Source organism: Serinus canaria, chromosome 1 (assembly GCF_022539315.1).
Source record: "Serinus canaria isolate serCan28SL12 chromosome 1, serCan2020, whole genome shotgun sequence".
Lineage (NCBI taxonomy): Eukaryota > Metazoa > Chordata > Aves > Passeriformes > Fringillidae > Serinus > Serinus canaria.
Genome location: NC_066313.1, coordinates 74,547,087 through 74,558,269, shown reverse-complemented (window position 1 = coordinate 74,558,269; position 11,183 = coordinate 74,547,087). Strand labels below are relative to the sequence as shown.

The window sequence follows — 11,183 nt, the reverse complement described above, 5'->3', positions numbered from 1 at the left end:
CCACCTAAATGTTTCTAAGATTGTCCTCCACCTAGGCTGGGAGAGGTACACAATACTTTGCTGCTACTTACCAAAGGGATCAGCAACTTCTCCTTGCTGTCCTGGAGAATTCAGCTCAGAATTCTCCATCCAGCTGCTGCCATGGTAGTGCTGAAAGTTATCTGTGCATGTGTACTAAGGGAATGTATTAAGAAAGAAATTGCCCTGCCCAAGATGAGAGGTTCATTTGATCCATGAATCAGGATTGACTGTCTCAGTATCTAGTTTATTTGGGAAGAAATCAGACATGCTGCTTTTAGCTAATCAAATAACTTCTGACAGAATGCTTCCCTGCAAACTGTTGAATCAACTGAATCAAAAAGTTTCATGTGGATGTCTTTAATCTGTTAAAGAAGTTGATAGAAACCAAGTAGGCAGAACACAGCTTAGCCCCCCCAGCTAACCAAGCAGCTCCAGACAGAGGGCAGGGGAACTGATGATGCACAGGTCTGCTGCATCCTCCATCAGTATGGCCCAGCAGAATCCAGCTGCTTTCTTGGGATGAAGCAGATTTCTATCTGAAATGTTCTGTAAGAGGGCAGAACAGACACAAAACTTGGTATTTTTGAGGAGCAAAATTTGCTCCTTTTCTCAGATTTTGCACAAAAGCCAGCACTACTGGGAGCTGTGGCAAACCTGCTACTCCAAGCACAGATAATACTGATGAGAGTTTCTAGGAGAGAAGTGCAATGCTCAGCTCTAGGATATTTACCATGACAAAATTTTTCATCCAAGTCCAGATTATGCAGTGAGCTCACCCTTATTATATTCACTAGCAATTTGGGCAATGGAGTAGAAAGTATACCCTTTAAGCAAGCTGATGAAAAGTGAGGGGACTCCAGGCTTTCTGGTAGACAGCATTAGATTCAAAGCAATTTACAGAACATGGAGAAATGATCTAGAAAAAAACAGAATGCAAAACAATGAGGACAAATGCAGAATTTATATTTGGAGAATAATCAAAACTCTACAAACTGGACTATCTGCCTAGGCTGCAATAATGCAGTAAAGAATCAAATGGCTCCTCAGGACACAAGCTGAACATCAGTCAGGTATCCTCTGCTGTTGTGAAAAGCAGCGGAATGGGGTGTAGAAATAAGGCACAGTCTTCCAGGTAGGATGATTAACCCTACTGCTTTTGTAATGTGTCTCCTGGGGGGGCATGTCTGCTCCAATACCGTACTTCGAGAAGGAGGAGGACCTGATGGACAGGGAGCAGAACAGAGTAAACAAAAAAGTAAAATTTTGTGAGATTGAGAGTTGTTCAATCTAGAAGAAGGGCCACCGAAGGAAAAGTGATGGTGATCACACACCTGACCTGTATCTGGAAAACAGAGTGCCCCAGCTAGAACTAGATCAGGAAGGTGTCAGGCATGAGACAACTCATCCTTTGGGCACAGAGAAGCAGAGTAGTAGTTTGGTAGAAAGAGAAACTTTAAAAACATTGGAAAAGCACCTGCGGGGACTGCCAAGAATATGACCCCATCTGGGGCAGCAAATGGACTGCATGTCTTGAGTTTCCTTCTACCCCACCTCCTGAAATGTCGTGGGAAATATCCCTTTGAATCATGACAGAGGATTTCAGGAGAGACCATCATCCTGCTGCATGCACCAAGACACTCCCTCAGAGAGGGGAGGCCTTTGCAGTGACTGTGCCATGAAAGGCAATGGATTAGATGCTGCTGAGGTGGGTTAAGCTGATTTAAGAAGTCAGTGGCAATTCACCAGTTTAGACCTCCTTAGAATACGATGTACAAAACCTGGTAAAAGTCTGGTTAGAGATTCTCTCCTTGGATCCCAGCAAGCAATGTCATGGCAGTATGAAGCAGGAGAGTTGTATGTTGGCAAAATGCAGAGTAGTGGGTTAAAAGCCTTACCCCAAACAGCCTGAACACGCAGAGCATGGAAATTTTTATACCCTTTAACACACTGTATAATTTCATTTTATCAGCAACTACTAAGCCTTTTAAAAAATCAAAACCCAAGGTCAAGCACAGGGAGCTTTTTCTGTCTTTTTTTGTGTCATCTTCTATCCCATGGTGATGTGATTTCTTCTGCTTCTCTATTATTGAAAACCCGAATAAATACAATAGAATGGCATTCACATTTAACAAAGTGCTGGTGCTTTAGCTGAAACTTGTGTCCTGATGGAGACAAATATGATACATCAGCTTACAGCAGAGCCCCCCAGCTGACCAAGGTGGGGTGAGTAAGCCCAATGCTCTGGTAATTCAAGTCCTGCAAAGATCAGAGAGAGATTCTGAAGCACTTGGTGAAAGGTGGCATAGAAAGGCAAAGCAAGAGAAAGTCTCTGCAGAGAATAGCACCTCCCTTCCATATATTTGATTTAGATGAGAACAAAATAGCCAGAAAAAAAAATAGGTTAAAAAAAAAAAAAAAGAAAGGTATGAATTTCACAGGTTCAGCTTGCATGAATCCTCTCTTTGAAAGCTATTTTAGCAATCTGCACCGGCACCCAGTCTGAATTGTTGGAGATCCAGTTAATGGCCTGGGGATCATAATAAGCATCATTTAAAGAGCACAAGCCTCTTTCAAATGCAGGGAAACTGCATGTCTCTCAGGGTGAGGCTGGCAGAGCTGCCTCTGCAAGGAGGAACCAGAGGGAGCTGCCTTCCTGCTGACAGAGCAGCTTCTCTGTCATGAGGGATAGAATGGGAAGGGCTTGGGATGAGGAGCCTGAACACCTTCCCTGTTGTACAGCTCTCTGCCTGATAAAAAGGGAATTTGCTGCAAAAAATAGACACCTTTGGCTCTGTGGCTAAGTGATGATTTGCAGGGCATTTCCTTGTGGATTTCTGCTTCTGTCTGTTTGTCAAAGAACATCCTCATTTCAATTTGAGTGAAAATTATTTCTGCTTACTGCTTTATAATATTAAAATTCTACCTGATAATTTCAGGTACCTGTTTACCTTACCAGAAACAAGTGCTAAACAACTGCAACAACTAATACACTGCTACATAATTTCAGTAACTGTATGAAGAAAAGAATTAGATGATCTTGGGAGATAAAATATACTTTTGAAATATGGCTGAGCTCCCTTCCCTGTCCTGTTTGTGCTCCTCTTGGCACCAGCTGCACTGGAAAAGGCTCATTTGCAAAGCACAAGTGTAATTTCCAGAGATGGGAACTGAAAGGTTGGGGCTGCAGGTAGGAGCAGACATGGGTGGTGCTGCTAGTGGGACCAGCCTGGGTCCTTTTGCCCAGAGCCAGGCAGGGCTTGTGAGGGATACTTGCCAGTATCTGCCTGATAAGAAGGCTCATCTTTGGCTGTGTACACGAAATTCATGTGTTGAGGGCTGTGATGCTGCAAGTCACTTTCTGAAGACAAAGCCTTATTAGAGTCGCCAAAGGCAAAGGGCAGACTTTCCTTCACGTGCCACAGCATCCTGCAAATAAATTCCAAGAGCAACAGCACCACAAGAGAATATCTCTTCAGTGACAGAAAACTTGCTTCTACACTGGAAGCCACATCAGCAGCATCCTTTGCTGAATCCTCTACTGACACATTACTGAGCACCAAGGAGCCTGCTTCGTCTTGGAACTGAAAAAAACCCAACAGAATAATGAGGCAGCAAATTGGTCCTCTCTGTTTTCAGTCCCACTGAACTGGGTCATTTTCAGGAAACAGCCTATTACCTGAAACAATTATGGCTGTTGTCACATCTCCAATGAGTTTAGTTTGGTTTTTAGTGTCTGCTGGGAAAACTTTAACTGGTGCAGCTGCTGTGTTTAGGGCCACTTCATAGCTGGGTGCTCCTGTGGGGCTTTTTATTCACCGCCTTATGCTCTTGGCAGTGCTGCACCAGAGTACCTGAGCACATGCTGGTTTTGAGCGGATAAATTGTCCCATTGTCTTTCCTCTCCCTATTTCCCATGGGGCAACACACCTTCTGAAAGTTTAGCCATCATGTAAGGGCTGCAGTAGATTTTATCTTCTGTACCCTGTAGTTGATGAGCACCAGTTCACTTTGAGGACTAATATTAGGCATAAAAGAGTGTCTCAGATCCATATGGGCTATTTTTGGAACTCTATCGAGCTACTTCTGCTCAGCCAATGTGGCAGCAGCACTGCTTATACTCCACTGCTTATATGTAATTTTCCTAAGGTAAAATATCCCTTTCCAAAAGTTTTCATTAACTTTCCTACATAATTAGGTGACAGCATTTAACAGTGATTAATTTAGAGTTACAGTGCATTTAGGGATTAAAAAATGCTGCCCTTACCATTCTGTCTCAGGGAAGAAATAGGGAGGGAGAACTGGAGTTGATTTCCCCATGTGATGAAGACACACGATATCATTCTCGACAGAACAGAGCATTTCCCAGTGGGTGGTCTGATAACAATGGTAATTAGGTATTCAATCACACACAGAGGAAGATCAGCCAAACAAATGCATGTCTGCTAAGGGAAATAACCCATGCAAAGATTATGTGTTTGCTGAACCAAAAGTAAAACGTATAATGAAAGCTCTTAAGACTCTGGAGCCTAAGCCTTGCCCAAAAAAAAAAAGCCTGTTCTCCTGCAAAATTATTAATCAGAGCCATTTCTACTGCACCACACCGAGTGCTGTCATGCCTGAAGGTCTGATTCTGAAAGGAGTCTTTCACTCATGCCCGTGGATTTTAGGTCAGGTTTTGTGAAATGAGGATGGCCTCTGTGCTGGTTTGTGGACCCTCATGCCTGCAAAGCCTAATTACAGTTAAGCTCAGCAGTGATGGTGAGACACAACAAAAAGCCCTGGTATGGCATCTTCCACCCCAATGCCCACAAAAGCCAATAGCCAGCCTATCTGGAGGAGAGACACATTGTCTGGAACCAGCCACAAAGCAAAATAAAAATACTGTGCTTTGTTCTCCATTTCTGTATTTCAGACTGGAAGTTTTTGAAGGAGGTTGTGTGGCCCAGGAGGGCAAACCCATCAGTCATCCTGTGCATCCTGTTCACCCTGCCATCACAGATGGAAGAATAAAGTATGAAAAGATTGTCTTATTTGTGATATGCACTCTCCGATAACTGGCTTTGCCTATAGTACAAAGTTTCAAGAGGAAACATTTAATTAATAATCCTGCCACCAACTCATTCCAGTTTCCTTTCTATACAGAGCAACATGAGTACATTCACATGAGCTCCATAGAATGTTATTATGTCAGGGAAAATGTCAGCCCCTCTGACTAATTAATCCAGCCTACCTGGAAGGCAGTGGGTGAAACACAGAGTGGGTGCTGTCCCTTTGGAAGTGTTGCTGGAGACCAGCTTCAGCTGGGGACTGATTCCTGGGGACAGTGAGTGAAACACAACCTCACACCAGGAGCCCATGCACAGCTTCAGTGCCAGCTCCAGCCAATCTGCCTCTGCTGTTGTCCTCTTGCCCCCAGCCAGTCCCCACCACTGCTCACCAGAAGCCCTGGAGCCCACACTCACAGAGAAAGAGCCATCACCTGTCACAACCATAAGCCATAAAGCCAACACAAGATTAAGAAAACTGGTTTGGCCTCAGTCAGCTCACTTATCCAACACATCCCATACTGCACAAGCACTGGGGCTGCTGAAAACGTGTGGTTTAGGATGACAGGAGGAAGGTGGTGCTGCCAGCTCTTTTGACTGCAGCATGCAATTAGAGTCACTTAAGCTGACTGTGGAGCTGCAGGATATTTTGATTATCCTCCAATGCTCGTAGAGGGGAGAAGGGTGAGGACAGCCTTAAAGTAGAAAAAGCCTCTTGATTTTGTGAAGGATCACAATGGTCTACCAGTGGGCAGACTCAAGAGGTCCGTGGACATGAAGTGGAGAAATGGCTGGTAAAGAGAAAAGGTCCACAAACTGAGGAGTTGAAAGTCACACTGTAGAATCATCCCTTATCCATATATAGATCCCACATGAGGCCAGATAAGCCATTTCAACATGGGGTCCTTGTTAGTTTATTGTCAATTTCCCTAGTGCCTGACATGAGTCCTGGGGCCAGTTGCATGTTTCCAAAGGTCTCTGTGCAATAAGGAGCTGCTGTAACCCTGGTTAAAGATACAGGGAGGATGCAGGGGTGCAGTAACCACAAGGTCTCTCCAGCTGATGATGGGACAAAATTTGGGCAAGCTAAGGAGCATATGTCCATGAAGAGCAGCTCTGTATGAGTTGACTTTCTATTAGTCACCATCTCCCAGGATTGGTCTGAAAACTTGTGTTTTATTTCCTTCTCTCCTGTCCAGAGTTAGAAATGCAGAGGTGACCCTACAGCCTGCTTGAGACCCCAGTGCACCAAATCCCTCTCAGGTCTGGGTCACAGCACCAGGAAAGCCCATTTCTGTTTTACCTCAGGCACTGCCAGTGCCAAGGAAGAATAAAAACCAGCCACTGCTGCACAGGTTCCCCATTGCTCAGGGGTATAATGGATTAAGTAGGGAATGCATTAAATGATCCCTAACTATAATTAGCTCCCTCTGTGCTTGTAACGCTACAGCCTCATACAAATGGTTTCTAATGACACATGCAGTGCCTAGGAACAGGGTAATAGCTATTTAAACAGTTGCTGATCCTTGAGCTGGTACATGACAGTGTATTTTACAATTATTGAGAAACTTTGGACATTTTTTAGAAGTGCTCTGGGCATTGACCTAGAGAAAAGGTTGGTTAGATGAGAGCAGAGAGGGTGCCCTTTCCCTAATGGTAACAGATAGATAATGATCTAGTTGTCAGACATTGCTGTTGCCCCAGTCCTGATTGTCCCCATTACCTCTCTTCCCTGCAGTATGATTAACAAAACAGATAGCCAGCTCCCAAATCCTGCCCAGTACAGGAGAGCCAAGACACTCTTCTGAAAAATGCTCCTATATGTACATACATACATAATGTTCAGGCATGAAAGCTTGCTCATTTAGTACTGCATCATAAACTCATCAGTGAGAAAAGACCCATCAAACGTACCAGGACAGAAAGGCTGCTGGCCACACTGGGCAGCTGCCCCTTCTGTGCATGGACCAGGTTGCCAGCTCAAGGGCTGAAGACTGCAGTTTCAAAATCCAAGATGCAATGACTGTTTTTAAATAATAATAATCTCTTTTTATCTTGTTCCTCGAGCTAAGGATAATAATGAGATTTTTATTCAAGAACAGTCTTTTGGCTCGAGAAGCACAGAAAATTGCAGATCTTGTGAATTATGAAGCCCAAAAGCAAAAGCTCAAAATAAAACAAGTTTGCAATTTCAGCTACTCCAGTAATAACCAGCTGACACACTGTAGATATTTTACTCACCAAAAATAAGCAGAGAGAATGCCACAGTTTCTGAAAAGCACATCATGCCAAAATAAACATTCATTTATTTCACCAGATGAAATTTTTACTCTGTTAGAAATTTGATTTTAATGAAGACAGTGTGTCATAACACTTTTCACCTGACCTTGAAATGACAACATGCCTTATTCACTTTGGTGATCAGGTTTCACTTCACAGGAAACAGAGAATAAATTTAATTTCATCTTTTCTAAGCACATGCACTCACACATACATGCTAATTTAAATGTGATTTGCTGCTATTTGAATACTACAGCTCTGCCTCAGCACACAGAGCTGCTGCCTGCAAAGCCTGATTTGCCCACTGAAGGCAGGACAGCATGAATGACAGAGGGCAAAAGAGGAGTCGTCCAGCCACCCAGTTCTAAGAGCTGACACTTGAGCCAGTAACTGAGGTTTTCTACCAGTTTCCTAATTCACAGCCACATGGAGCCTCAGTCAGACAGGGAGTGAATGTATATGGCTGCAAAGCCATACTAAAACTGCTTCACTGCAAGGAAGACATAAATACATTTCATTTGAGCTCTTTACTCAAAGCAATATCAGAGGGAGAAGCAGAATTGCAGGTTTTCAGGTAAGCAGTATTTCTCCATTTTCAATTTGGAGGGTTCAAGATTGTGGTGAAGAACCGATCAGCAGTGCAAGAAAGCCAAACTGGTCATAAATCAAATATTCTTGTAAATTTGTCTAACATGATATGAAATATACTGGAGAGGCATAAATGTGGGTGACAGTGGTATCACTGAGCAGCAGAAAAGAGAGAAAACATGCACACCCCTAGCTTTTGTGGTTGTAAATCTGGATTGGTTTAAAACAAGCTTGACAGCCTTTCCCTAGTGCATCTTTTGCTGCAAAGATTCTATACCAGATCTAATGCTTATGTTTAAAAGTATTAGTGTTTTAACTAAATTGTGGGGAAACTGTTCAAATTTCACTCTGAAGTGCTTCTGAGTATCAAAGAGATTAATAATCTCTTAATTTGATTAAGAGATGATCATCTTGCTGACTTGTTATGACCAAATAATGCCCATTGTGTCCCAGCTTTAATGAGTGGGTTTGTCAGAGCAAATCGGCCATGTTTCACCAGTTATCGGGATAAGGAAGAGTCATTCAGGTAACATGTTAAATGCTGTGAACTGAATCACATTTTCCAAGACTGATTAAGGTACAATTCTGTCTTTTTTTTTCCAGATTTAGTGGTTTTGGGGGTTTTTGGTTTGGTTGGTTTTTTTCTAATGTGTTGATTTCACCTTGGATGTTTAATGTAGCACTGTTTAAGTTTAAAGATGCTGTTTCTGGGACAACAGAGAGGATCTAGGCTTGTTAGTACCCTATCTAGCACTTTATGAACTTTCTTTAGAATGTTTTCTCACATGGAATTGCTTCTAATCTGGAAGAGTGGTACTCATCTGAAGTGCTGAAGACAGTGGCACAGCTCTTGCCTCACTTGAGATATTGAAGGCTGAACTAGTCACCTTGGGCTACCTTTTGTGTCAGTGGAAAGAAATAGGTATGTCAAAAGAGTAAATAATTTATCTTAGAAACCTCAGCTGTGGGTAGATACATAATGTCTTGGAGAAACTTACTTCTTTCCTTTGATGATATAGTGGGGCTTAGGAGGACTGGCTCCAATTTAAGCATTTAACTTTCTGATACCTGAAGTTAGATGATTTTCATTTTTTCAGGTTAAAACACTACTAAGAAATGTTATGTTTTTAACTCCCTGTTGAGAGATCCAAGTCGGCTATGTCAGACGAAAATCATTTCAGACATAAGTCTACCTGGTTCCAACTGGCATAGCATGGGAAGCAAGCCTTCCCTCTGTGCTTTCCATTTTCCCTCTGCCTTTGAGAAACAGTCTTTAAAAAGTTAAATCAATTTTACGCCGCTGTGGAGCTTGATTTTAAAAAAACAAACCAAAACAAAATAACACCTCTCCCCCAAAAAACAACCCTCAAAAAAACCAAACCCAAAACGTTTATGCTAGTTTTATACTCTGATGACTCCAAGAGAATAAAGTGATGTTCAGGGAACAATCTGTCAGGTTATAGGAGCATCAGGTCCTGAAATCTGTAACTAAACCTAACATCATTTGGCTTTCATGAAGGCAAAATGACATCTCTGCTCCATGAGAACAAAACACTGATTAGCTCAGATTAGTGAAGATAATATATGGATATGGGTCTACTTTCTGAAAGGTTAAGACTGGTTCACTTGCAAAATCTAAGCCCAAACTCCTTCTAGCTCTCTAAATGTGTGCTTCCTACTCCTGAAGATTTGCAGAGAAGCAGTAATTGTCTTCTTCAATGAAGGGGGCTAAACAAAGAGAAAATTAAATGTAAAAGAGAGGAAAGGGTGAAATTAAACATTTCAATGGTGTTATCTAGGTCAGACTGGGTACATTAGCACATCCTCCTTTCCTTTCACTACTTTGCCTTCTCAAACATACATTTTCTCCAGCAACAAAAGGTTTAACCAACAATATTTCTTCCAACAAACCAATTAAAACTAAACATCTGATTTTTGTCTTAAGGAGACTTCTGCAAGCATGGCATCTGAACACACCAGCAATTTTACTGCCCAGCCCAGCACTGCAGACCAATTGACAAGCTGCAAGGATGAAGATTTCTTACCGGTGAAAGTGTATCTCTCCACCCTTTACAGCCTAATCTTCCTGGTTTGCTTCCCAGGAAACATTGCAACAATTTTTGTTTACTTTGTTAAGATGAGGCCCTGGAGAAGCAGCACCATCATTATGTTAAACCTGTCTATCACTGACCTATTGTATGTAGTCACACTCCCTTTCTTTATACACTACTATGTTAATGAAAATGACTGGATTTTTGGAGACTTCCTGTGCAAGTTTATTCAGTTTTGTTTCTACTTCAACATGTACAGTGGTATTATCTTCCTTACCTGCTTCAGCATCTTCCGCTTTTTGGTAGTTGTGCGCCCGATGAAATCCCTTTTTCTTCGGAAGCCGAGATGGGCAGTGGTGACTTGCGCAGCCGTGTGGATGATTTCCCTGGTGGCCCTCAGCCCCTCGGCCATCCTGATTGCCCCAAGAACAAGCCAGAACAAGACCATCTGCCCAGACCTGGTTACTGCTGAGGACTTTGTCACAAGTCACTGGTACAACTGGGTACTGATCGTGTTTGCCTTCCTCGTGCCCTTGCTGACGGTGACTCTGTGCTACGTGCTCATCTTTTGCATCTTGGCCACTGGGCTCCACACACAGGCTAGCTACAAACAAAAGGCTCGCAGGCTCACTGTTCTCCTCTTGCTGGTCTTCTATGTGTGCTTCCTCCCCTACCATGTCTTTAAGGGGATTCATTTGGAGCTCCAAGTACGGCCAGTTAGCTGCCACTTGAAGAATGCTATCCTTTTAGTGTTTACTATAACTAAACCTTTATCAGCATTGATTACTTTTGGAAATTTGCTGCTCTATGTAGTGTCAGGAGATAATTTCCAGCAGGCGATGGTCTCTCTCTTCAAGTTTTAGATAAACAAGTGTTTGAAGTAGAAGAGATTGATGCAATTTAAAATTTATGAAGGAAATGTTGAAACCTGCCCTCAACCAGCCAGGCACAACCTCCCTGCCATTAGAGTACTCAGGTTAACCCAGCCTGTGCCAAAGGAGAGTTAACCCATTCTGGGTTACCAACTGATCATGAAAGGAGAAAATTTATGATTAAAAATAAAAAGTTTTAGATGAATAAAGTGTGAAACTTCTCAGAAATGTTTCTGTGGTTGCTTCCTGAATCCATGGTAGCTCTTTTTTAGAATGGCCCCTTCTGGAAAAAAATACTAGTCTATTAGTGGCAGATACAGATTCAG

The 11,183-nt window shown here is 42.5% G+C and overlaps 1 protein-coding gene across 1 annotated transcript; it reads left to right on the top strand.

Annotated features, from left to right (window-relative positions):
* The first annotated feature begins 9,885 nt into the window (after positions 1-9,885).
* LOC103812609 (2-oxoglutarate receptor 1-like) lies at positions 9,886-10,848 on the top strand. The gene has a single exon (XM_009085682.3). The coding sequence runs from the start codon at positions 9,895-9,897 to the stop codon at positions 10,846-10,848; it is 954 nt and encodes a 317-aa protein (XP_009083930.2). The 5' UTR covers positions 9,886-9,894.
* Positions 10,849-11,183: the final 335 nt, after the last annotated feature.

Coding starts and splice junctions, on each gene's coding strand:
- LOC103812609 (XM_009085682.3), top strand. CDS start 9,895: ATGGCATCTGAACACACCAGCAATTTTACTGCCCAGCCCAGCACTGCA.